This window comes from Pelecanus crispus, chromosome 2, assembly GCF_030463565.1.
Source record: "Pelecanus crispus isolate bPelCri1 chromosome 2, bPelCri1.pri, whole genome shotgun sequence".
Taxonomy (NCBI): domain Eukaryota; kingdom Metazoa; phylum Chordata; class Aves; order Pelecaniformes; family Pelecanidae; genus Pelecanus; species Pelecanus crispus.
In genome coordinates, this window is record NC_134644.1 from 26,596,764 (window position 1) to 26,622,645 (window position 25,882).

Below are 25,882 nucleotides of genomic sequence, written 5' to 3' on the forward strand. Positions count from 1 at the left end.
GTCCTAAGAACGGAGAGGAGGCTGAAGAAACCCATGAAGAAATACAAATAAAGGGGCATAAGCATAAACTAGCCAGAAGTCAGAACTGATCTGTCAGTGATGCATTTACTTAGATTGGGGCTTCTCAGCTATCTTGGGGCCAGATGAGAACTAGAGAGCACTTCAAGTGACAGCTCGCACTGTAACCAAACGGTGACTGGGAAAGGGGATCCGTGTGTCCTGCTTGATTTGGGTGTTGCTGAAGAGGTTGGATGGAAGCCTGGCTTTCTCGACTGGTGAATATCATGAGGAAACTTGCTATCTTTTCTATAGCTTTTTCTTAGAATTGCAGCAGATTTATAAAAAATACATGATATTTGGGTATTAGTTGATGTAAAAAATATTTAAAGCTTTAGGGTCTTTATTTCCATACTTTATATTTACATTGGAGCTGCGTTTATAGAACATATTGTAGCACTTAATTAACATTGGAGTCTTCAATTGGAAAATAATGATTTTTGTTTCCAGATTTTATTGGTAGGATCTGTTTATTTTTGAATTTTAATTGGTAAAACCTGCTGTGCTTGTTTTTCTTATTTGAACAGAAATTCTGTTCTTGTTAAGAAAAAAATATTTTAAATGGATTTTCTTGTGTAAACCACTATAAAGTGATTAAAAGTGATAAGCTCTTCAAAAGGCAGTGTCTTACAGTATTTGAATAGCTTACATACTAATTGGTTTTTCAACTGTGTGCCTGGCTCACCTGTGACTTTTTGTTCATCAGCATGTTTTGCTACAAGGTAGTGTATCTTGTAATTTGCTCACTGTTTGTTTTTTGACTATTCCCTCATTATGTGTTTTGCTGTTTCTTTATGATGTTTTCAGTAACTGGACCTGCTTTTTGAGTTCTAACATAAACTTTTTATAAAACTTTATATGATACTTGGTTTGCTTTTATCTGTTTCTGGTATAAAAATTAAAAGTAATTTCTGTAAATTGATTTTGAGGTATTTATTACTATAAAATTGAAAAATGAGATCAGAGGTTATCTTATTGCATTTGTCCTTTATAATGACATTTGTACGTTTTTCTTTGAATGTTTTGATTTCTAGGTATCAATCTGTGGAACGGTAACTTGCTAGTATGAAGCTGAAAGGGAATTCATTAATAAATTTTTGTTTTATGTTTAAGATTTTTCTTAAAGCAAGCTGTGTAAATGGAAGAGTAATCTGAATGTGTCTCAGATATGCAGCATTAACTTCCAACTTGTTTTCAGTAGTGATTGGTTTGAAGCTTTATGTAGAACAGCTGGTAAGCCTGTATAGAGGATGTCATTAGTAATAAAGAGGAAAACTTGTATCTTTAACGAGATTTTGTCTTCTATACAGCTTGCCCAATTTAGGCAGCGGAAGGCACAAACTGATGGTCAGAATGGATCAAAGAAGCAGAAAAAGAAGAAGAAAACAGCAAACATCAAAGATGAAGAATCAATACAAGATGGGATTGATACTGATCAATCTCGAGGTGATGAAACATCCACGTGCAGCAGCCGAAGAGGAGCAGCTGCTACTGCTGACTTTGCTATTATCAGGACTTTGCATAGTGGAGAAATTATCAAACACAACCAGACTTACACCATTGAGGTAAGTTTGTCTCAGGCTGTAACCACTTACTTTGACGGGGTCAAAATAGTCCATTAATTTTGAGTGGGAACAAAGGAATTACATGAGATTTTGGATATTACTTCCTTGCCTCCTCTGTCTGTCCTTGATTTGTTCAGAGAAGGCACTTTCTACCTGCCTGCTGGCACCATGTTTTCTGTGGTAGTCAGTGTACTGTAGATTATGGAAAGTTTGTTGGTACTGCTGTATTCCCTAAATGGGCAAAAATTGGTTTTGTTTTATTGCTTCATTTTATGCATTTTGTTTTATTAAAAGTTTACAAATTGCAGTGGATTTTTGATCACTGCAGCTATGGCAACAGCAAAATGCAAAACTAAACGTCTTTCTTGTATCCATAGCGTAATTTGAATCTTTCTGGTTAATGAGGAGGAGGAATGAATTTCAAAAACACTAGTTGGAACTGAATGGCTTAAGAGACTGATAAACAGATACTCTACTTTTACTGCTTAATTAAATAGAATCCTGATTGCTGGTGGCTTGAAAGTACATGATCCAGGAAGGTTGTAATATGCCCCGTGTGATACACACTGGCGGTCCAGTTCAATTCTCAGTGGACATGAATTCACATAACGTAATATATTGTTCCAGATATGAGGGACAAGAGTTGCTGGTGTTATTTACAGAATAGCTTATTCCATTCATGAAAGCAGTGCCTCTAAAAGGATGAGTGGCATTCTGAACAAGCAGCTCAACACAGATTCCCAGCTCTGTGCATGTGAATGCCGTGTTTTCTGAGAGGTGTAGTACAGATGAATGGTCTGCATTTTGGCTTGTCAGTCCTGTGCAGGGATGGACCATTTGTAACTATTTTGGCTCCATTATCTCATTTCCAGCAGCTGAGAAGTAATAGAGAAATGACACTTTTCTAAAATTTCTTGCATTTGTGTTTTTAAAAAAAAAAAAAAAGGTTATCCTGGTAGAGGGGCAGACAGACTAAATCGTACATGCGAATAAAAACTTGTAAAGTAATTGATCCATTTGTTTTACAATTTTAAGCCTACAGTATATCAGTACACTAGATATTTTGAACTTTATAGATACATGTCTGTAATATGTAGCTTTTCATACTTGGAAGGCGCATTATTAGGGCTTCAGAACTGTTTGTAGTAACTCAGTAAAACTGCCTGTTCAATTCATAGCTTTTCCTGGAGGAGGTAATAAATTTTTTAAAGACTGTTTAGTACCAGAATGACTGTTTTCATAGGTGAAGATGAGACTTATTTGCCCTCTAGGAAAAGAGAAAGGTGTACTTCATGAAATTCAGTGGGTTATCTACAGCTAAATAGAGGGGACTGCTAGGGCAGAGAGCTGTTTAGAGGGAATCACTTAAACTGTTGTTTTAGCAATATTATAGTCTGCATAAATAGGATAACTGTATGAAGAAACTTTCTTAACCAAGTATATTTTAATGTACATCATGATTGCATGTTACAGATGGACTCTGCTGATGTACTTGCTCTCAGTCAGGATAAATACCTCTACTGCAAGTGGAAAAACAGGGTAAAGTACAGAACCATAGAATAATTTAGGTTGGAAGGGACCTCCAAGGTCATCTAGTCCAATCCTGTGCTCAAAGCAGGTCTAATTAGATCAGGTTGGTCCTAGTAGCCTGTGTTGGCCCCTGAATGCTAACAGTACAAGACAGATGATTTTAAAAATGGAAAAAATATCTACACTGCAGTTGGTAAAGATTGCACACATATTCTTAAGATTGGGTATGATTTTTCTGAGGTCTGCCTTATTCCCAAAGCAACTTATGTATAAATAAATAAATATAGAGATACATAGAGGTTTTTTTTGGTTTGCTGGGAGTTTTTTTTAATGTAGCTTTACAAGGGGAAGCATGGTGATTAGTGTTTATTTGTAATTTGACCGTCCTGAATTACTCATGTCTTAGTGAATTCTAAAACAGTATTCACTTCCACCAAAAAAAAAGCTGCTCCCAATTGGGAGAGCATTTTTCTTTGTTACATGTTGTTTGTGGCCTGCTTATTCATGTTAAATAAGTAATTGGTATTTTGGAGTTGGAAGATGATTGCTGAAGTCTCTATCTGTGCAGTATTAATAGAAGAGGAAAAATTCTGAAATAGTTTCAATCAATCTCATAACTTACTGTTTTAGTCTTATAAGTCCAATGATTTGGACAGAGAGCCTGTGTTATACAGTAATTGGATTAGAGCTTGTTTAGTTGAAATGGCAGCCAATGTAATAGGCAGTTTCAGGCTAATCTCTGCAATGGAGAATTACAGACAGCTTCTTTGAGCTGTTTGCTTTTTCACCCAGCATTAAACCTTTATAGGCTGCTGTGTCAGGAAAGTAAGGCAAGATTACTGGAGGCATTACGCAGGATCATTTTCTAGCTAAATTTTGATTCCATTTGCTTATTTCATCTTTTACTGGAATTCATATTTAGAATTGTTCTTTCTGTACCACAAAATAAAACATTTGACTATACTGCCTATCTATCTAAAAATCCTGACTGGGCTCTTTTGTGGTAGTTTTGTGGATAGAAGTTTATCTCCCTGCAGTTTTTCTAGTATGATTTTTTTAGTCCCAGTGGAATTAGCATGTCCAAATACAAATAACAAAGAGTTCTCTTACTCAGTATGAATAATAGAAAGTGAAATAGAGGTACTCCTTTGGGCGCTTATTCCCCATCTGAAGTTAGAGGAGCTCCTTTTCAGACAGGGCAGAATTCTGTTTAGAGAGTTCAAAGTTATTTTTTGCAGTCATCTCCTTCCCTTTTTTTTCTCTGTCTTCCTCCACCCCCCTGTAATCCCTCAAGTTACAGACACTAGCTGGAAGAACTCTGGAAGAACTATCATTGATTTGTACTCTCCTTATCCATTCCATTTTACCTTCTGTCTGAACTTATTTGTAATTTCTATAAGGTTTTCCATCCTCTGTCACAGGAAGTTTATTTACAAGATTTATTAGAGAAATGCCAGTTGGTATTTCTTGGTTAAAGTTTCTGGGTCTTAACTTGTTTCATGTTAAATGCTTTTTGTCTTGGTCTCACAAAGAGAATAATATGTTGAGTTTCTAGTTGCCTTTGGTTTTTGTCTTTATTCAGTTGCACCCCGATATCTTTTGGTCTTGACATCTGCAGTGTCCTTTTCCATATAGAAGTAAAAATAATCTAGAAAACACAGCCCAGGAAATAAATTGGATCAATGAAACTCTTGGTTTTAGGATTGCTTCTTTATGTGACTTTCTGCAAGTAAAAATGGAAGAAAGAAAAAAGCACTTTCAGGGTAAATAATTGCTGAGATCACATTCTCTGAGAAGTCTTGAAACAGTGCATTGGAGCAGACTGCTTTGCAATAATATACTAATGCCAGGAAAGCAAAAGAAATTAACCTGTGGCACTGTAAAATTGTCCTTGAGTCACCTGGATAGTAAAAGGTATTATACAAAGCTGCTTAGAAAAGAAAAGTTCAAAGTTCTGTGATGAAGAATACCTGCTAATTGACTAAGGTTGGATTAGTAACTCGTCTTTTGTTTTCCACAGGACAAATCTGTTTGGTAATAGTTTTAGAATATCTTAACTGTTTACTTAAGTAGGCGATAAAGTTTATAGCTCCACGTTCATTGTTTCATTTCTGTAACTTACTCCAGTTGTTAGTGCCTGAGACTTGACAGGCAAGGAACAGAAATAGAGTAAGGAGACACTGGGTAGGATTCTTGAGAAGAACTAAGGAAGAAAAGTGACAGAAATATGGAAACATAAGCAGTATGGAGAAACAGAGAGGACACCCCAGTGAGAAAAGGTGTAGGTGGTAAATGTGGGTAAGGCATTCCTATGATAGAAGCATGGAAACAAAGAGCAACCAAAGGCTTTGACTAGAGAAGAGATATTCTGGGATGTACAATAAGATGGATTTGAAAAAAAGGATGGATAAATAAAATGTAGTAAAAATTAGCCTAGTCACTTCAGATAATCTAGCATCCCTTGAAAAATGTTTTGAAATTGCAGAATGAAGATAAACAAATGTTTGGAAATGGTCTGTTCAATAGTAAAGTCAGTGCCATTAGAGAAAATAATAGATTCTCAGCAGCATATGGTTCTGACTGAAGCCACTCATCTTTCCATTCACCATCTGGCCAAAAGATTGCCGGGATATCTTGCCAATTTTCTTTGATGCATAAGACAACCTCTGGTATGATGCCTTCCTTTCTCTCTGCAAATACTGATATATAATAGATTTACTGACATGGAAATTACCTATATTGAAGAACGATCTTTGCAGATTTACAGAGTATTTAATTTTAGATTAAATATTTATAAGGCCATATTACCAAAGAATACAAACCTAATTAGGTTAGGTTACCTCTCTGTTGATGATGTCTTCTGATAGAGGAAATTTACACACTGAGGCGTGGGATACCTCGCTGCAGATTATATTCAGATTTGGCAGTGGTTTATCTCCACTGAGATGTACTCTATTTAAATCTGATTGTAGTCAATTGGTTTAGGTTATAAATTACCAGGGAATACATTCCTTTGAATTGAATAGTTTTTGCATTAGGAACAAAGAAAGGCACAATGAGGCAATATTTAAGAATAGCATTTCATATTCAGAATGTTTTATGAATATTAAAGACCCATAAAGTTCAGGATGACCTAAAGAGAGGGTTTCATGACTGGGATTTTTGGTTTACATTCTCTTTGCCTCCTTCCCTAGTCGCAGTCTTCTTACTTAGACTTAATCAGGTTGTGATCATCTATGGACCACTAGTGCCCCATGTGAAACTGGCCAAGCTAAAATAAACTTGTTTTCGCTGCTACTGCTGGCTAATACATGTTCAAGAATGAATCCAAAATTTTGTACTTACATTTTTGTAACAGTTTACACTGAGGTCATAAAAAGTCAGTAATTTACTTCAGGTAGAATTCTACTCCGTGAATACTCAGTCTTGGTTCTCACCCTTTAATACTCTCATCCATTGCAACTGGAGTAGTTTAGTACTGGATGTCCATTCTTGCAAAATGTTTTATTGTCACCTATGAAAGTTTTCTAAAGAAACATAAAAATCACTTCTCAGTTCTCGTGGCCAATTTCATATATAAGTTATTTTGTGAATCCTGTGATAATGTTGGGAGTCCAGCGCCAAAGAACGTGACTTCTGAGCAATGCTTAACTGCATACAGAAACAACTTACTCTGAAATGGACCTCCTGTGTTCCACAGGCTGATTACTCCCTTTTTTGTATCTTGCAGTATTTCCTCTGAAGAGTGTATACAGATGAAAGTGGGTTTAATTTTCTGAATACTTAAGTGTTATCATTAAAGGTACTACCTGCAGAGTTGATGGAGATAGTTGCCTGTAAAGAGTCTTTGAGATGTCTGTTCAGTTTATTTTAACTATCAACCACATTGTCAGTGAAGAAAATATTAAATAAAGAATTCAAACATCTTGCCAGAAGAGAATAGCTGTTTGTAGCAAGAAAATGCTGCAGGACATAGGTTGTAGAATATGTGCAAACTAACAGCCTGAAGTCAGAGCGTAACAGAAACCTATTTCACATTCCATAAAGTATTGAGAGAACCGATGAATAGCTTCATTGGCATTATCCTGTCAAAAGATGTGTTGCTAATAGTGTGTGTATATATGAATTTTTTGAAGTATTTTCTTTTAAACTGGACCCCTGTGGTTCAGTTAGATGAGCTGTGTAAAACCTAATTACTTCTGTTGACCAAAGAAGAATTGAAGCATACAGAATGGATACCTTAATAATGGAAGAACTGGATTTTGAACTAAGATTGGTCAGGTCTGAGGAACAGAACATAGCTGCTTGGAGGGCAAGATGAGTACCCATAAAATGTTGACTACTTGTAATGTTGTTGATTTTGACACCAAAAGAATAACATTAAGTCTTACAGCGTTGGAGTCTAATGTGTGAGGTCGTAGGATTTAACTTTTTTTAACTGATTTTTAGCATGGTTTGGATGAACCCCTTAGTACAGAAGACAGATCCATTTAACTTGAGTTCATTTGGCCAGCTTTCTGTACTTATCTTCAATAAATCCCTTGACAAAAATACTTGGTCTTAACAGCCAAAAAAATATCTAGATGCAAGACTAAAGGAGATATTTTAGAAAGATTATTTATGCTGCTAATGGATATTGCACACCTAAACTGATGGAGCATTATATAGTGTTCGGTATTTTTTTTTTTATTATTTCAGGTTTTTTAACTTTAGATTGGTATTCAGAAAGGACCAGTGATATATTAATTTTTTAAAAAATCTCATATCTGGCCAAATTACCATAAAAAATTGGAGAATTATTTTCAGTAATCACCTTTATTTGAGAATTCGTAGTTTCTCACTCTAGCCTAAGCTTCAGTCTAGAAGTTCTTTGCCTTTTACTATGATTATCTACTAGGTGTGAGCTTATCCCAGGATCTAAACATTCATTTATCATCTTTCTTATAAACAAAAGGCTGTTTATATAATTCAAAAGCATACAAGGAAAAACTCTATAAGAAGTCGGACTACTTGTCCTTGTTTTTTGCATATTGGAGAAGTGCCTGTATTTCATGCACTATATGAAGAACTTCAAGAGTCATTAGATCTAATTAAATATGTAAATTTATAGGAATATTTCTGAGCTTCTACAGGAATAATTCTAATCTTTCATTTGTCTCAATCTTTCTTTATGAAGTCTTCTGAATTGGAGCAAGCCATGAAAAATTGTAGGATGATATGGCCATATGTTTGTTATCTGTATTATGAAAATAAATAACAACGTGGGTTTCCCTGATTTTATTCCTTCCAGAGTACTATGTCCCAGACCAAGGACATAGACTGCAAACAATATGTAAAATTTGTGTGTGTCTGTGTGTATGCATATATAAATGCATATATATACACCAATATACATATAAATATATATAATACAATCAAAATATTTGTATAAAAAGTTAAATATTGTTAAGTACTAATTGTGTATTCCACAGCAGAAACACTTTTGTAACCCTATAGTTTTAAAACATGATTTTGTTTCAGTTTGTGGCTTATTTTTAAGGTGAACCTTTTTAATTTTTAAAATCATATACACTATATGAAATTTAGCTTCCACATTCATATTTTAAGTTAGTTTTGTGCACTCTGTACATGAAATAATACCCTTTTTTTAGGCTAATTACATTGTGGCCATTCACATTGGACTCAAAATATGTCAAATCAATATGTTAGGATTCTAAAAACTGTAGAGCTCCAGTAGGTCTGAGTGGCAGATTTCATTTTAAAAAAATACAACACAAAACACAGTTGATAGTTCCAAATTTTACTGATGTCTACTGATGCAAAACTGACTATGTTCCTTTGAAAATAAGCCTGACAGAATTCAGTGTAAAATGGAGACTGATTTAATGTGAGGCTGGTTAATGTGTTAAGTGAATTTTGAAAAAGTCCTATTATTTACACTTCATTTTGCTGAAGTAGTTTTAACTCAAAATTACACTTTTTGAGTTCAAAAGGATATGTACATACTCCCCAATAGTGCACCTTATGTAGATAATTTGAATATTTTGCATATTTTCCTACTAACATCTTGATTCTCAAACCTGATACATTGTATGTAGTTCATCAAGGTATTTAATTCAAGCATCTTCCATGGCATGCTTATGCTCAGTTTGTTAAGGCTTTGTTCCTTTAATTACTCTAATTCATTAGATCACAAGATTTGAGTCTTTGTCCTTGTTCTTCCTGATCGCTTTTACCTTTCCTTGGTTTCCATGGAAGCTGAAGGAGAATGTGAGTGTTTGTTTTAAAATTCTAGTCAACATCAAGAGACTTGTATGTATGAAAATTACATTCTATATATGGTTATGTTTTTAAGCCAGCAAAGTTCCTAATTAGGTAAAATTGATCTATCGGAGAAAAGTCCTTTTCTTGGTACTCCTTATTTCTTTAAAAAAAAATAAATTATAAGTTACATATCCAAAATATTATTTTGTACCTGTAGGTTATATTTTCATTAGAAGACTTTGTCATGTAGTTATGTTTCTGTGATCATAGTTGAAGAACAAAGCAACTTTTTCTTTTTTAAAGCTGGGATTTCAAGGAAGTGAAGGTGGCCTTCACTATATATATATTCTAATCAAATTAATGTGTACCTTAATATTTTCCAATACTGTCTACATGCTTAGAAACAGATGGAAAATGTCTTGTTTGATATTTTTAGAGTGCCATAATTGTAAATATTTTAATATTTTATTTTAGCCGGAAAGTGAAATTTCCACCACAGTAGAAGATTACAGTTCTGAGGTAAGACTGAAGTAACCTTTTCCTAACTTTTCTTTCATCTTCTTCTTTCACATGTTTACTGCAATGCTGTGCATTGTTTTGCAAAAAGAGAAGGAAAGAAAGAGCAGACGTGATATTATAGACAAAGCTGTTGCATGTCGTTACTGGTATGATTAATGTACCATTAAAGTGAGCATTATGTCAACTGCGTAATGGGGTGTCTATTGTAATCAATAATGCGGAAGCTATATGAACTGTTGTAACAATGTCATTGTTACGGTTGTATTAATGCTTCGTGTTGCCATTGGAGTTGTGGCTGTGCATAATTGCTACTAATTTTCTGTGGGAAACTATTTAACAAGTTGATTACGTTTTAATGAGTTCCAAAGCAGCTGTTGCTCAGTGACTCGCTAGGCATCAGTCTGCTGGTGGGAGGTGGTGAGTGATTGCCTCCGCATCGCTTGTTGTTTGGGGATTTTGTTTTCTTTCACTTATTAAGCTGTCTTTATCTCAACCCATGGATTTTTCTTGCTTTTGCCCTTCTGATTCTGTCCTCCATCCCGCTGGTGGGGGAGTGAGCGAGTTACTATGTGGGGGGCTTAGTTGCTGGCCGGGGTCAACCTACCACACATTGGCATCTACTTCCTCATCTCTGTCAAGTCGAAGGGTAGCAGCATATATGGAACTTGGGTCTTGCCAAATAAAACAGTTTGTTATGTTTGTAAGGAGTAAACTACCTCATGCCTAAATGTGGGTCACGAGCATGCTTGTAAGAAATAGCCATGGAATATCTGAGTACAGTAAATATTGTTTCTAGTTTAAAAAATTAATTTTTCATGTCTCAAACAGTCACTTCCTGTAGGGACAATCTGGGTTTTGTTTTGCAGGTCTCTGTGCTAAATGCTTCTGCAAAACACACCCCAGAATCTTAAGCTTGGCAACAAGTAAGAGGGGATGAAGTAATCAAACGAGTCTCTGTTGCTGAAGTAAATTTGGTGTAGAATAGTTTGTTCCTCTCTTGATTTAGCTTTTTGTAAGAGAAGGTGACTACGCCTTAGAATTACTTGTTTCATACTAGTATTATAGCTGCTTATTGTGATGCCTGATGGAACATACACGCCAGACAATGTGTCCCTGACCTGTCATACTGCATGGTGCAAAAGTAAAATCATTGCCACAGTGGGCAGTCTAGACATGCCCTGAAAACTGGGATGGTTTTTCTTTCCCAACTTAAATGCTCTGTCTTCACTTGCACCTTCTCCCAGCGTATTCTCTTGACCAGCTCTGTGTCTCTTTTCTATCCCCTAGTTTTTGGTAAATTCTTCCCTTCTCTGTAATAGCTCCTGTCAATCTTTTCACCTTCCCTTGCCCATCCCATTTTTCCCATTGCTTGGTTTCTTAGCTTAGTCTTACAGGCCTTTCAGCCTGTTTCTATTCTTCTTTTCCTTCCTCAGTCATTACGAAGCCCAGTTTCTTTCCCAGCCTAACTTTATCCAAGCATTCTTTTTCCTTCTTTCTTCTTTTAATATTTTTTTTTCTTCCTTTCCCTTGAAAACCTTTTCTCCTTTATTCCCTCTTCTTATGTTGGGGTCCTCCTAATGTTCAGCTCAACTTGTCCTAGATGAAAGCAGTAGTTTATCTTTCTAACCTCTCTCATCAAATCCCAGTTACAGTTTCCTCCATAGATTTGGTCTCAGCCTTTTTAGTTAAATTCTTTTCCTGTCCCTCTCTTCCCCAGTGTGACTCTTTCTCTCCTACTTTTTCCTCCTGCCCTTGTTTATAAGCACCCTCGCTTTCTTCTGGTGTGTTGGGAGAAGGCACATGGGGAGTACAGGGGAAATGTTCACTCACATTCGTTATTGGCTACTTTCAAATACAGAATACTGAACCATATGGACCCTTGGTCTGGTCAATTGTGATTGTTCTTATGGCATGTTTTTTATGATGCAAATTTAAAAAAAAAAAAGAAATCTGAGACTGGCACTTTCGGAATTGAAGATTCCAGTCTAGCTGCTGGGGAGTGCTGTGAATGAAAGAAAGAAAAAAGATTTTTATGGAGTAATAGGTGCAAGGGCTTGAAACAAACTCTACCTGGGGAAAAAAAGTTAGTTTAAAGATTTAGTATTTTTCATGGATAAAATGTGGTTTATTTTGTCCAAGGAATTAACATAGGAAAGAACAAAAAGAATCTGAGTTAGCTTTATGTATGGTAAGACGATAGGGCAGCATGTGTACACAGTTTGCCATTGAGAGAGTAGCAAATGCACGTTTGAACAACTGCTATGACCTTACTGCACCTTTTTAGAATATGCATCACCATGGTATGTGATTACTATTAAATGGAATATGCAGTATGTGAAGACTGAACCCTCAAAAACAGTTGACAAAGGCATTGACGTTCATGTATTTTTACAAGTGAGACGTATTATATAGATAATGAAATACAACTAAGAAATCTTGATCACTTCTGAGGGTTGTAGGAAGCAGCGTTGGAGACAGACTGCAAAAGCTCAGGAAAACACATCTTTGCACAAGAAGACAGAATACAGAAAAGATCTGGCTTAATGCCTCATGATAATTGTGGATATGTTCTGCTTTTTAGTGTTTTGTTCTTAGTATCAGTTGAATTCAACGTTCTCATTTTAAAATGAATTTTCACATCTAAACACTTAACTTTACCTTGCTTCATTCTTCAAAGATTTCTGTAGGTGCCTACAGAGTATATTAGGGGGCAGTTTTTCAGATACTAAAGACAATAGAATTATAGCCAGACTGCCTTCTGAACGTGCCTTTTAAAAAATTGCAGATTTCCTCAAAAATGCAATCACAGGTGCATTTCTAGGCACTTATTCTCATTCCTGCAAAAAGACTTTTTACCTCCATGAGAGTTATTTTCTAAGACATAAGTAGACAAAACAAAACTTGTCAATAGTAGTAACATGATACTGGTTCTGGTGAAGAACAAACTCAAGTGGTGAGAATTGCTATCTTAATAAGCTCTTTTTAATTCCAGTTCATTACAATTGGTTGATATCTGCAATGAGGAAGCAACGTGTTTAGGAATGCATATATTTTAGGAACTGAATTTTCAATATGTTTCATGTCAGCTGTAATGTTACTTTTGTTATTAAAAGCTCTACTTACATTCATGGCCACCCTGTAAATAAAGCAATCTGAAGCCTTTTCAGTTGAACAAGATGAGAATAAGTTAAATTTTGTCTGTAACAGCATATTATGAAATTGTATGAAATCTTGAGCTCACCTTTTTTCCAGATACATGATCTGCTTTTTGAAATGCTAAGAAACCACACATTTGTAGAGACATAGACCTCTTGATCCGTCTTTTCCCTCATTGTTTAGAACATCTGTATTCTTTTTAGTGGTTTTTGTCAGAAATTATGTTGAAATTGAAGCTGCCATGCTTCAAAGTGAAATAGGTCATAAATAATTTGTTTTGTTGTAGTTGATGAAATAAGTCAGATGGTTTTAGTTCTTCAGCCCCTTCTCTTGAGGAATTGGATAAAATTCAGTGATAAGTATTTCCCTCTTTAGGAGACTTATCAGACACACAATTATAAGCCAATACAGTTGTCTAAGCAAAGTTGAAGGAACCAGTGAAAGTTTATATAAGAATACTTGGCATGAAGGAATTTTATTGCAAATACAGTCTCTTGTTCAGTTTTGTTCTGCCACCTCTCTAAATGCCTACACTATCAAAGGTAGTAGCCAAACTGAAGACACTTAAATCCTTCACATCACTAGTTTGTAGCCTTTTGTAACAGATTATTCAGTTTGAGCAAGAATGCGACCTACCTGCATAGTCTTAAATTAAATGATAATGGTGACTAGCTATTTACAGTTATGGTCTAAACTCAGAGCTAAGGGAAATTAGGCTTCTTCCAACAGTTAGAATTTTTTGGTTTTTTATAACTGTGTAAGGTAAAGTTGCCCCCATATATTTTCTGTATGCCTCAATTTTACAGTATAACTGAAAGACTGTTCCACCTGATTTTTTTTTTTTTCCTCTTATTGACTCTCTTCCCAAGTGGCAAAGTGTACTTCTGAAAAGATGGTTCATGTGAAGTCTACAAAGTTGGGTTTTGGGGTTTTTTTTTTTTTTTTTGAAATGTAAATGAAATTCTATACCTCAACCTTAACCACTATGTAAAGAAATCTACTGTTGTATGCTATTAATATATAGAAAAATATGTTAAGCCATGATATTTTAAAAAGCCATCAATTGTTATCCTTCAGAAGTATCAACCTTAGTTATATTACAAGACTGTAATCATTTTTATTGCAAACTGAAAATGTTTTTTGTTTATGAAGTATTAAAAAAAAACAACTGAAATTAATTTTCCCAAGTTGCCCTAATTGCTAATTTTAGCTAAGTTTCATATAGTCAGTTGTGACATAGCTAGAATATTGAGGAGAGGCTAAGAACATTGACAAGCAGTGTTAGAGGTCTAAGTATTAATTTTTGTGAAGGAATCGGATGTCCAAAATGTAAAAGAAAAGGAGGGAAAAAATGAAAACATGAGGTAAAATTGTTAATCCATTCCACATACTTCTGTATTTTTCTACTACCAAATCAAAGCACTTTTTTAATCAGAAGTCTGCTTGCCAGTCTGTAATAGGTTACCTTAATGCATGAAAATAATATATTTTCTACATTTTTCAGTGATTGAACAGTATGTATTGGTTTATGCTGAGCATACATTTGCTGTTCATAAAGGGAAACCTCTGTAGTACTGGCATTAATATAATAAGTAGTTACACATTATATATTATTACTGCTCTTTCTGAGGTAGAATTTCAAGTCTTCCAAGGTCTAAGGAACATTGAAAGGGGTACAGTGATTTCATAAATTTAATCCTGACCTCTGGTGGCAATTATCATGAATCGCTGCTTTAATTCAGTGGTGGAAGTTGGTTTTCCTTGTTTCTCTGGAAGAAGATTCCTTTAATTTGTCTTAAACATATGTATTTACTGATGCGATATAAATGAGACCTTTATTTTTAGCCAGTAGACTACAAATTATATTTTACTTTAGATTAGTAAATACCATTTCTGTGAATTATTTTGAAAACAAAAGCAAGGAAGGAAAATCAGACAGAAAGTCCTTTGAGTGACTTCCATAACCTTCACTTTTTTCATCTCTCTTCTTCACCAAAACAGTTGCTCCTGGGTAGCTAATGTGTTGTAAAATTTAACTTTTTCTTACTTTGTGGTTATTTGTTTATGCAGTTATATCCATATCTCTTGTTATTCCTTGCTTCCATTATCTTAAAATGCTCTGCGGTTTGATTGTTTCTTTAAATGTTTTAATTGTTTGCTGGGGTATGTAACTAAGCACATAAGGTATTAAGGCATAAGCACATTTCAGCATTAAAGGTGAACTGCAAAGCTTTAAAAGAAGAAATTATAAGAGTCTACAGCAATAGTATTTATGGGCTTGCAGAAGATCTCTATACGGGTAAACCACTGGGGTCATGAGACAAAACACAGAAGTCCAGTAGGCCTTGTGTAGATATCTGTTAAACACTGAAGCTGGTACCCAGACTACAGCCTTCATATATTGCAGATGAGTGAAAAATTCATTTTCAGTTAAGATATTTTGAAGCTAACTGCCTGTCTGCTCTGACACAGCAGAATTTCTGTCATGGCAGAAGTTGCCAGGCTGCTTGCGAGGCTCCCGTCAGCACAGCACCCTGCTGCGGTGGGCTGGCTGCTTTTTCCATAGATTACAGTGCAGTTTGTTGTCTTGTCCTGTTTCAACTTGCACTTTACCAGACAACATAAGGCATTTGAAAGGAGAAGGTATCAGGTGAGAAACAGCATGGACTACCATGTTGTGGTTCACTTCTGTGATGTCTTAAGAGCTAGACTCCTGTGAAATGAGGCGGGATTTCCGAAGTTCCAGACAGTTGTTTTGAATGTGTATAGCAAAATCCATTTTATAAATAAAAGGTCTTTTGTAGAAATTTCAGCTGTTAAGGAGTCTGGAACATCTAATGAGATAAGTCTTTTATGTCTTTCCTAGTAGCTCTTGTTACAAAGCATCTAAGAGTCTTTGATTGTTGCACACAGAAATGATTCACATGAGGAGAAGCGTGTCCGCTGTGGTAGATTACAGGACTCATACACAACATCTTTATCAATTAAGCCTAAATAAAATGTGAGTTTAAAAAAGGAAAAGTAGTATTTCATAATAGAGTTTTTATCAAACTACTAGTGTTATTAATCTGGGACATGCGCCAAAATCCGAATAAAGACACTGGTGCCAGGCGCTCTGTAGACACTTGTATGTCTGAATGTAGAGTGAACATCTGGCAATACACAAACGATGTGCAGTGCCTCTGTGAGTTGCCTGGACTGCTGTTTGCTGCAGTTTTTCTTTATTCTTTCTAAAATAAGGTAGTAATCTCTCCGTGGTGTCTTCCTTTTTACTGAGGAAGTCAGGAATTGAAAGGGCACTGTGTCAGCTCTGCAGATTCTTGTCTACCGCAGGTATATTCATTCTCTTCATACAAACTCAATGACTATATTGATCCCATTTATAACAGTGTACTTCCATGTTGGGTAACTTATTGATTTCCTCAGGCTGATAGTCCTTTGTAAATAAGCTCTGATCTAGACTATGACAGATGTCTGAGCAGTATAGATTCTTATTTTTGATGTAAACATAGTTTTTGGGTCTGAAATGCTATGATGCCTTTCTGTCTCTAGTACCATTATTTTTGTTACAGGCTCTGATGTAATAAACAGCTCTGAGGGGAAATACAGCTGTTTTTGCTTTCTCATTTTAAAACATTGGTCTGCTGTTTTAAAAGCATGCCTGTCTGTTACGGTTACCCACAAGTACACAGCATATTCTTTTCATTTGGATTTTTTTTTTTTTTAATAACCTATAACTGCTAGTTTGGCTTGTGCTTGCCTTTTGGAGATTCGTCATTATTGGTTTGCGCAGTCTGTAGAACCAAAATTCTCGTAGAAGCTGAAAGGGGTTGCAGTGTTAGGTGAGTGAAAGAGGATTTTTTTCCAAATGTCTTATGTTAAATATATAATTTCTGCTCTTTTTCAATCTTAAGAAATTCCTTCAAATTGAGGACTATGATACTGCCTTTCATGCACTATTGAGAGATTGGTGACTTTCAGAAATAGTAAATCTTGGGGTGTATAAATATCTTTTAGAAGGTATAACTATGTTTAGTAATATATAGAAATATTAAACATATAATTTAAAATGCAATAGTACTGCATTTGAATTATTTAAAGTATAAATCTTTGCATTGGCCTTTAAATCTGGATTCCTTTGTTTTCTCTAGGTGCTTAAATTCATAATATGGTTTTTGCTTTCAGACAGGAGGATTTATTTTTGCAGTTTTGGGTGGTTTACCTATGCTTACTTTGATACAATTTACTGTATGTAAAGCTATTTTGTATTTTAAATGAAATAAATTTTTGTGGCACAAAAATTCCCGTGGGTCTGCAGGAATCATCACATAAGATTCAAATGAATGGAAAATAGAAATCAAGCTTTATTTCAAATAATAATGTATTTAGAATTGTCTTTATACAGGTAAATGGTTGCAGTTTTGTGACAAGAACAGCTATACCTGCAGACTTAATCAGGGTATGGTATTGCAAATTGAATCATGATACTAATGGTGAATAATAAAAACCTCAACAATTTGTTTTGGACAAAAACTATGTTGCTGACTAATACTTTATTTTGCATGCTGTGCTCTGCATCTGCATTGTTTGTTATATATTAATACAGTGTATCATTAAACTTGAAATGCAAAGCAATTTACTACTTCTGTTAAGGCTAAGATTATAAAGCAGTACTTGTAGAAACGCTTTATGTCAGTGCTTTTGAGGTGTGAATTATACTAACAAAGGGGGTTACCATGGCAATAAGATCTTCAGTGCTGTATTGTATGTTAATGTACTAAGGTGGCATTTGATACAGAATTTGATATTTGAGTTTACTTACTGTGATAAAGCATAAAAAAATGGCTTGTTAAGGAACTTGGATTGATTTAGGAAGAAGAATTTGGAGTTGGAGAGATTTGTTCTGAGCATGGAATGCAGCACTCTCACACGCAGCTAGAGGTGATGGAGAATGAATTGGCTGGGAAACAGCAAGAGATCGAAGAGCTAAACAGAGAGCTAGAAGAAATGAGGGCAGCATATGGTACAGAAGGATTGCAACAGGTATAATTACCTTATGTTGCTTTCTACTTGCTACTCGGTTACATGCAAAAATGCAGAGCATCACCTGAAAGGGTTCACACTTAATGGCAGCTCTTCAGAATGCAGTCAGTGTGTGGTACAGAATTACACGTAATTTCTTTCAATCACATACCATGCCCTATATTTCTTTGAATGGCATTTCCATTGTGTGTCCTTTTTCTCTGTATTTTATGACTAAAATTCCAGTCTTCTTCACAGTGACTTTCTTCAAATCAGGAGTGGAAAGATGATTTTCTTCAAGAAAAGCCCTGATTCTTCTCTAGTTGTGCAAAGACTGCATTTCTTTAATAGCTTCCTGTACCTCCAAGATCAAAAAGCTCAGGTTTTACTTCCTAAGGGATGATATAACTGAGTCGATCCTTGAACCAAAGAGGTATTTGTATGTCAGACTTCACAGTCTGAAATACAAGGCAACTGTGACAGAATGTTTTAATAAACATCTAATAGCTTGGGATTACAGGGAAGTGTTTCTTCAGAAATACCATTCAAATTTAAAGTTAGGTTTTAAAGAATATTAAATACTTACTCTTCCAGTTTAAGTTGTGCAATGCACTGAAGTGAGTGCTTTGTCGTGCTTCATGTCTTACTTATCTCTCTCTTTTAAGTTGGATTCAGGTCACACCTTTGTGTTTTTCTATTTTTTGTAAAGTACTATAGAATACAAAAATTGTCCTAATACTCAGTCATTTTCACCTTCATTATTATTGCAAAATTTTTTTTTTTCTGCTTTCATTTGTAAATGGATGTCATGTTTTCCACCATATGAGAGTGATCTTTAAGTGGTTGCCCTGGAGGAGGTGTTTTATCATTCCTTTGTCTGTTGGTGAATCTCTGGTGTTGCATTTTAAGTCAAACTTAGCTTCTAATTACTGTGTCTTGTATTTGTTGTGCTAAACATAATAGTCATAGCATAATAAAGAACATAAGCATAATTTTAGTTTCTCACAATTGTGACTCCTGTTAGTTTTTCCTGAAAAAGGTGAAAGTTAAAATGTTTGCATTTTTTAAATGGCTATGACTACTATTTTGAAAATGCATTAAAAATACACTAAAGCAGGCTGTGGTACAATAATATTTTAATAGTTGCAGCATATTTTTGTATGATAGTGGTACAGTGCATAGTATCTCAGTTGAGAAATGCATATGGTTTATTTTTCAGAAGAAACAAAAGAATTGTAAAAGGAGAGTGCAGAAGATATGTTGCATGCTTTTAGTTCAGCCTGTTAAAGATTGAATAAAAGAAGTTGAAAATTATCATATAACAATGTGTGGATTGGAACAGATACATTTAGTTACTCAATTTCATTGAACAGATGCAAAAAGAAAGAGATGATGCATTTAAGTGTCTGATCTGTTCCTAATTTTCTCTATTATAACAAACATGTAGTATTTCCACTACATCCATGCTTTTAAAGTAGGAGTTCACTGAAGTGTTCTAAAAAGAACTTTGAAAGGATTTCCTCAAATTCTTTGCATAGTTTGGCTTGTTTAAGGGACTCCTGGTTTTTATGTCCCACTGAATAATGTTCCTATCCTTTAAATCAGTAAGCTTTATCTGGAAGCATTATAATTTTACTTCAAGACTCAGCATATAACGTGGAAGAGCTTCTTTTGGGGAGCACTGTAAACAAAACAGTTACAGAAGGTGACCGACGGTTTAGGAAATTTGCAATACATAGAGATGAAGCTTCCACTAACCTTGAATGAGTTCAAACTGACAAAGTGGCTTTAAAATGAGTAACATATCTATTTATATAATTACACATGAAAATAGTCCCAATTAATACTGTAGAATTTCTGGCTGCCTGAGTGTAATCCTACCAAAAAAAAAAAAAAAAATTGCAAAGAATTTTTTTTCTGTACTTTTATCATTTCTTCAATATTACAAATTACAAAAGATTCATCTATTAAATACACTATATCAGTTCTGCAGCATGAGCTGATTTTCTCATGTAGTTATGAATAATTTCTCTGCGTTCACAATGTAGGATACTGCATGGTATCTATTATATGCTTTTAGTACAATGAATGCAATTTATTGCGCTTTCAATGAGAGATGATATAACTTGCATTTATTGTGGGAAAAGTGTGTGGACATGAGTAGTTATACAAAATTGCTGAAACACTGTAAGTAGATACTCTGGCTTCCTTTATGACGGTTTCTTTATGTGGCCATGCTTTATTGTTTAAAAACAATTTATATATTTAACTAATTAACCTTCTTAAAGGTTCAGATTTTGTTCTTTGATAAATGTGTTTTATGGAGAGGTCATATATTGTTGAATGAGGGAAAAAAATCTGTTTGTGAAGTATTTACAAATAGAGTTTATGAAAACAAATGCGTGGTGGTCTGTGTGACACATGGAGAGGTTAGGGATGAAGTATTCCTACTTAACTAGAATAAACTAGTATTTTTTTTGTCTGTGACTTTGATGTGCACTAATAGTTTAAATTTTATCTTTTGTAGCTGCAAGAATTTGAAGCTGCTATCAAAAAAAGAGATGACATTATCACTCAGCTCACTACTAACCTACAGCAGGCACGGAAAGAAAAGGATGAAACTATGAGGGAGTTCTTAGAGCTTACTGAACAAAGTCAAAAACTGCAAATTCAGTTTCAGCATGTAAGTGACAGTGCTATCAATATTTATTTGGGTTTGAAAATTGGTGTCACTTCGGAGGGTCCATAAATGACTACTTCCTGCAGAAGCACAGAATGTTTTTGCATTTTTGAAGAATTGGTCTCTTAGTATAGATCAGCAATCACTTTACCGGTCCTACAGTTATCGTTATAGTACCTGGTTTATTGTACTAAATCACTATAAAATAATAAAGATTAGTCTGTTTCCTAGTATGTGGTGATAGCTTCTGATAAATACTGGATGATGGCAGTTATCTTAGGGAAAAACACTTGTGTAATTAGTTCTCAGAGCTTTGGGCTGAAATCCAGTCTGTTCCTTTTGAAATCAAAACAGCCATCCATCTACTTCAGTGTCCTTCCTATATTTTTGGGTAAAACCTGTCTCTTGTGGTGTTACAAGAAGGTAATTTAAATAACGAAGTTAAGTTTCAGAGAAATATTTGTTCTAAAAAGCACTGGTGATTGAGGTGCCATGGACACTCTGTTAATCTGTGTGCCTACAGTTTACAGAGTTGCAGTTGAATATTGTAGTATCTTGTGCTGTTTAAGTATTTTATATAGCTTTCTTGAGCTTCAGGTGGATTATATTCTGAAGCCAAGTTTTTAATAATAAAAACCTGATTTTGGGGACAGTATCTACAAACTAGTTCATTTTACTAGTTAGAAACGTTTCTGAGACACTGCTGTCCTGTGCTAGCTCACCATAAAACAATAATATTAAATATTTTTTTATTGGTTAGCCATCCCGAAAGAATAAGGATATTTCAGTTCCTCCTAAAAGAACTTAACAAAATTTTGCAGTAGTCTTTGGGCTTGTGATGTGTAAGAAGAAAGTAAAGATCACTCTTTCTATAGTGCAAGCTGTTTCTGAAAAACTTGATATATTTTAGGTTTTATTTTTTTGACACTCAAGTTGCAGGCAAGTGAAGCCTTAAGGAACACCAGCCATAGCTGCACAGCTGCTGATTTATTGCAAGCGAAGCAACAGATACTTTCACATCAGCAACAGCTAGAAGAACAAGAATGTCTGCTGAAGAATTATCAAAAAAAGAATGAAGAATTTGAAGTGCAGATTACATGTCTTCAAGACAAAATCACAACATATGAAATGGTATGTTCCTTACTAGAAAGACCTCTTTTCCTAATCTCTTTTTTCTTTTCAGGATTTTGTAGTTCCTTTGAAATTTAAGGGTCAAAGCACAAATTGTGAGTGTGCTGCTTGTAATGCATGCAAAGATTTTAAGTTTTTAAGACCGCTTCTGTTAACTAACACATAATATGTGTATAATTTAAAACTGAAATTTTTATGTCACTATTATGTATCATGTTTTAAAAAATTGCAGAAATATTTACAGCAAATGATGAAACTATACTGTATATTAGAATGCCTTCATTAAATGACATTATTTTGTTAGGGAAAAAAATTTAAAATAACATGCTTGAACAATCTTTTCTGTCTTAAGGAAACAATGAATTCTTTTCTTCATGTACCTTTTTTAAACTATCCTTCATGGAAAACATCTTAAAAGTACCTAAAAATTTAAATGTCATTAAAACTGACAAGAGACAAAGGTTCAGTAGATTGCATCAAATACTTTCTTTGAAGTATCAGACCACAACTGGAAAAAAACAGAAGTGATTTTTTGGGGGGGGGGGGGGGGTGGGGGGGGGGGTGGGGAATGGATGGGATGGGATGAGGGGGGAGGGCGAGGGGGGTAGTGATGCAAGGGGGCAGCGATTGTCACTTATTCCAAACGTACAGAAAACCTCCCAATGAGGTCAACAAATAATTTATATTTAGTTTTTATAAATGATCACTAGCCCTCTAAAGAAAGGAATTCTGTTTAAATAGCTCAGTCTATAAATGTTCTTATATGTTCAGATAATGAAATAAAAATAAGAACATGGTTTTGCTCATTTTTTAAAGGAAAAACACAAAAATGAGGGAGAAGATTTGAGTAAGCTACAAGAAAAAGAAGCATTAGTTGAAGAGCTGGAAGCAAAACTTGGAGAAGAAGAAAAAAATTCATTTCAGCTTAAGGAAAAATTATCAGATGTCAGTAAATTACTTGAAGAATTGAAAGAACAGATTTCACTGAAGAACAAGGAGATAAGTAATATGAGAGTTGAACTTAGTACCTACAAACAGAAAGAAAGACAATGTTCTGATGAAATAAAACAATTAATGGGAACTGTGGAAGAATTGCAGAAACGATGTTATAAGGACAGCCAGTCTGAAGCTGACATTGTGCAAAGAATGGAATTAGAAACACAAAGGAGACTGGCACAACTTCAGGCTGAATTAGATGAAATGCACGGCCAGCAGATTGTACAAATGAAGCAAGAATTAATTAAGCAGCATGCGATGGAAATAGAACAGCGTCTTTTGCAACAAAAAGTAGAATTGGAGAAAACTTCAAGTCTGTGTTTGAATGAGAATGTTAATAAAGATCAAATGCATTTAATGAATATTAAAATTAATGAACTGAATGTGAAATTGCAAGATGCTGATAATGAAAGGGAAAAAATAAAGCAAGAATTGTCACAACAGATGGAAGTCATTTCAGCAGAGAAGTCTCTTCAACAAACTAAAATTGAAGATCTTTTCCAAGAACTGAATTTTTCAAGAGAGCAGGTTCAAAGAGCCAAACAAACTATAGTGGATATGGAATGTAGATTAAATGAAGCTGAAAAATACCAGTTTGTGATTGAAGATTTAAAAACTCAGCTGGCTTCTGCCTCTGAATTTAGGAAAGAGTTGGAATTAAAACATGAGGCAGAAGTCACAAATTACAAAATAAAGCTTGAAATGCTAGAAAGGGAGAAGGATGCAGTTTTGGACAGGATGGCAGAATCTCAAGAAGCAGAATTAGAGAGACTGAGAACAAAGCTTCTGTTTAGTCATGAAGAGGAACTTTCCAGACTTAAAGAAGACTTACAAAAAGAGCACACAGTGAACATGGAAAGCCTTAAAGAGAACTTGAATATGCACCATAAACAGCAGTTAGATGAGGTACAAAATGAAATGAGTCGAAAGATAGAAGTCATGCAATATGAAAAGGACAACTTAATCACAAAGCAAAATCAGTTGATATTAGAGATTTCAAACCTAAAAGATTTACAGCAGTCTGTTGTAAATTCTAAATCTGAAGAAATGACACTTCAAATCCGTGAGCTGCAAAAGGAGATTGAAGTGCTTAGGCAAGAGGAAGAAGAAAAAGGTACCCTTGAACAAGAAATTCAAGAGCTGCAGCTTAAAACTGAGTTGATGCAGGAACAAATGAGGGAGAGAGAAGATAGCCTTCAAAAAAAATGCTCAGAACTTGAAACACAAAATAACCTCCTTAAGGGGCAAAACGAAACTCTGGAAGAGAAATTAAGAAGTATGTTGGTAAGCTCTGAAGAAAATGTCATTTTTAACAGCACTGTTAGCTCCAAGTCAGAAGTTTTGGACTTGCAAAAAAGAATAGAAAAGCTGATTACTGAAAATGAGCAACTGAAAAACCAAAATTCTCAACTCCAAGAGGATACTGAAAGGCAGAAGAGTGCCTTTTCATTTACTGAGAAAAAACTTGAAACTAATTATGAAGAGCTGCAGAAAGAATGTGCAAGTCTTCTGAAGGCAAAAACTGAGTTAGAAGAGAGCAAGAATAAGCAGGAAGCTGAATATAAAACCAAGATCAAAGCTTTGAACGAAAAACTTCACCACTTACAAAGGAATAGACCAGTTTTATTTAAAAGCAAAACTTCTGGTTTTGAAGGGAGTAAAGAAATCAAGGTGTCCAGGGCAGACACATTTGAGGCTGGAGAAGTTGTTGAGAAAGATGCAACAGAACTTATGGAAAAGCTTGAGGTTACCCAGCGTGAGAAACTGGAATTATCCCTGAGACTTTCCGATCTCTCTGAACAGTTGAAGTCAAAGCATAGTGAAATTTGTCATTTAAATGAAAAAGTTAAATCCTTAAAAGATGAGAAAGAACGAGTTCTAGCAAAATGTAAAGAACTAGAAGTCATAATTAGCCATGCTCAGAGAGGAAATAGTAGTAGTAATGACCCTAAGACAAAATGCTCTAAGGGAAAAGCTCTAAAGACTGCTGCTCCAGCACCTGAAAGTAGAAATAAAACCCCTGGTCCAAGGAATAAAGTTGAAAAAGGAATAAATGTAAGAGGAAATCTAGGTTCGAGTAAAGATATCAGTCATGAGGTAACAAAAAGAAAGGATGTTCAGCAAATGTTGAAACCAGAACAGCAGTCTCTTGTAGAACATTTGCATGGGATGACAGACCGGCTGACAGATGAAACATCGTTAATAGCTGTTACACAGAGTGAAAATAATAATCTTCAGCAGCAAGTGGATGCCTTAAAATCAGAACAGGTACATTACATAAAGCAGTATAGAAAATAATTTACCTATGAAAATTTGTAGGAGCTTGCACTGGGAAATTTGCATCATATTTTTCCTATTAGCTGCTTTGAAGTACAGGTGTGTGGGTCATATGTGGTGGCAGTGTGGCCAGTGGTTGAAAGTGGTTACATGAATGACCAGGATGATAACCATACTCGATGTGTATGAGGGTGTTGTTTTTCAGTGAAAGAAATACTCTTCCCTTACATTTAATTAAATCAACAACAACAACAAAAGGTAAGGGGAAGAGGTCTAGAGCACTTCACACTTTGATATAGAATTTAACTAACTTACTTGATGTGTGAAGTTACTCAGGACATAATTTTTTAATTTGTGATTAGCTTTTCAGTTCTCTAAGTACTCATTCAAACAATATAAAGAGATACTGAAACTCTTGACTTCTTCAGTCATCTTTTCATCAAACTTGTGAGATATCAAACTGGTGAAATACTAATCCTCCATTATCAAAATTTATTGTATATGCGGTTATCACTTCTTAAGAAATGTATCTGGATGTGAGCATGAGAAGAGAAATGTGTTAAGATACAGAAGTTACGCATATTGTGTGATTCTAACCAGTCTCTTGTTTTGATGGAGAAATTTTTGGTATTGTAAATGAATTTCAGGTAGTATGGAAAGGATTGTTATAAACCAATAAAAATAG

General features: G+C 34.8%; 1 protein-coding gene across 4 annotated transcripts in view; it reads left to right on the top strand.

Moving 5' to 3' along the window:
• The window catches only part of AKAP9 (A-kinase anchoring protein 9), a 117,713-nt gene that overhangs the window by 21,387 nt on the left and 70,444 nt on the right, over positions 1 to 25,882 (top strand). The window contains exons 2-8 of one of the 4 annotated variants that reach the window (XM_075705718.1): positions 1,368 to 1,622; positions 9,891 to 9,935; positions 17,497 to 17,550; positions 17,964 to 18,134; positions 20,641 to 20,796; positions 21,727 to 21,924; positions 22,741 to 25,188. In XM_075705718.1, the coding sequence (XP_075561833.1) occupies positions 1,368 to 1,622; positions 9,891 to 9,935; positions 17,497 to 17,550; positions 17,964 to 18,134; positions 20,641 to 20,796; positions 21,727 to 21,924; positions 22,741 to 25,188 (3,327 nt within the window). The remainder of the gene's footprint in view (positions 1 to 1,367; positions 1,623 to 9,890; positions 9,936 to 17,496; positions 17,551 to 17,963; positions 18,135 to 20,640; positions 20,797 to 21,726; positions 21,925 to 22,740; positions 25,189 to 25,882) is intronic. The other 3 variants (XM_075705715.1, XM_075705719.1, XM_075705717.1) reach the window with 3 other exon arrangements.